Source organism: Myotis davidii, unplaced genomic scaffold, assembly GCF_000327345.1.
Source record: "Myotis davidii unplaced genomic scaffold, ASM32734v1 scaffold693, whole genome shotgun sequence".
NCBI classification, from domain to species: Eukaryota; Metazoa; Chordata; class Mammalia; order Chiroptera; family Vespertilionidae; genus Myotis; species Myotis davidii.
In genome coordinates this window covers 261,806-263,467 of record NW_006284939.1, presented here as the reverse complement: position 1 = coordinate 263,467, position 1,662 = coordinate 261,806, and the positions used below count along the sequence as shown (strand labels likewise).

The 1,662-nt window shown below is 56.0% G+C and overlaps 1 protein-coding gene across 1 annotated transcript in view; it reads right to left on the bottom strand.

The window, feature by feature from the left end:
• Nucleotides 1-1,058, bottom strand: part of WHSC1 (Wolf-Hirschhorn syndrome candidate 1) — a 42,490-nt gene extending 41,432 nt beyond the window's left edge. Inside the window, exon 1 of the mRNA XM_015558419.1 lies at nt 823-1,058. Coding sequence (XP_015413905.1) covers nt 823-996 — 174 coding nt within the window. The 5' untranslated portion in view covers nt 997-1,058. The remainder of the gene's footprint in view (nt 1-822) is intronic.
• Nucleotides 1,059-1,662: the final 604 nt, after the last annotated feature.

Sequence of the window (1,662 nt, the reverse complement as noted above, 5' to 3'; positions counted from 1 at the left end):
GTCCGGCCGGGAAGGACAGCGTGTGGAGGTGGAGACACCGTGGGCAGCCTGCAGCCTCCACAGCAGCGACGGGGTGGGCGTGGACGGCTGAGGGCTGTTAACAATAGCCAAGACACGGGAGCCACCCAAGGGTCCACCCACAGGTGAGTGGATAAAGGGGTGGTACACGGCCCTGCCCAGCAGCTCAGTGAGTCAGAGCACAGTCCCCATGGGCCAAGGTTGCAGGTTCGATCCCCGTCAGGGCACATACGGGGATCAACCAATGAACACATAAATAAGTACAACAATAAACACGTGTTTCTCTCTCTCTCAAATCAATCAATAACAGTTTTTTAAGAATACTCTGCCATCCTAGGTAATGCAATAAGAAAAAGTGGAAGGTATACAAAATGGACAGGGAGAAATAAATCTTTTGTTGTTGTTGTTCATCTTCACCTGAGGACATTTTTTCCATTGGTTTATAACGAGTGGAAGGGAGAGAGAAGGGGAGGGGGCAGAGAAACATTGATGTGAGAGACACACATCACTGGTTGCCTCCCACGTGTCCCAACCAGGGCCAGGGATCGAACCTGCAACCCAGGTATGTGCCCTTGACCTGGAATCGAACCCATGACCCTTCATTCAGTTCGTGACCCGATGACATTCCAACCACTGAGTCACAATGGTCGGGGCAAAATAAAACTATCTTTCGTTCACAGATAACATGATCACTCACATATGCAAAAAATCTGAAAGAATCAAAAAATTCCACCAGGCCGGCGTGGCTCATCGACCTACGAACCAGGAGGGCACAGTTTTGTTGAACTTCTGCACGACGCCCTCCTGCAGGCTGGCGGAGAGCGGGGCCTTGCCCAGGAGCACGGAGCACTCGCGGTTCACGTCGCAGCCCGGGGGCTTCCCCGCGGAGCCGCCCAGGGTCTCCGGCGCCTGCTTCATCCTGACGCACGTGACAACGTTCTGCGCAGAAAAAGGGACCCTTTTGATGCTAAATTCCATCCAGTGCAGGTGCTCCGTCCGGAACACTACCCTGTTAGGAAAACAGAAAGGAGACCTGTTACCTTTAAAACCTCGGTGAGCAGGCCACGTCTCCACAGCGTGTGGCTGGTTCGGTGTGTGACGTACTGTACAATGACTTAGGTCACAGGAGGCAGTCCCAATATCACAAAAATGACAACGTCACAAAAGAATAAAACTAAAAGGAAAAGAGTAGCCTTTAAGGGAGAGAACACAAAAGTCCAGCCCGCCTCGCACAAGCAGTGTGGCCGTGCACACACCACCCCTGCCCAGGACAGGGGCCCGCGCGGCCGACAGCCGGCCTGGCGCAGCGGGGGCTTCCCGGGCAGAGCGTCAGTGACGTGCACACGGTCACTCGGGCAGTAAAGTTTAGAACCAGACGCTCCACCACCTGACACACCATTAGCGCCAGACTGACGAGGAAATGCCGATTCAGAAAGTGAGCCCGCGGCCTGGTCAGTCCTGGTGTGGGCCTGGCCGACACCCCCTCTCCACCCCCACCTGCCCTGCCCAGGCCCAGACCAAAGGCCATGACGAGAGCGGCCGGGGAAACACCAGAGTACGCGCGTCCGGGGGCGACCGCGAGCCCGAGCTTGCATCCGGCACAGAGACCCCTCCGCCTGTGCTGCCTAATGCGGGTCTTCACCG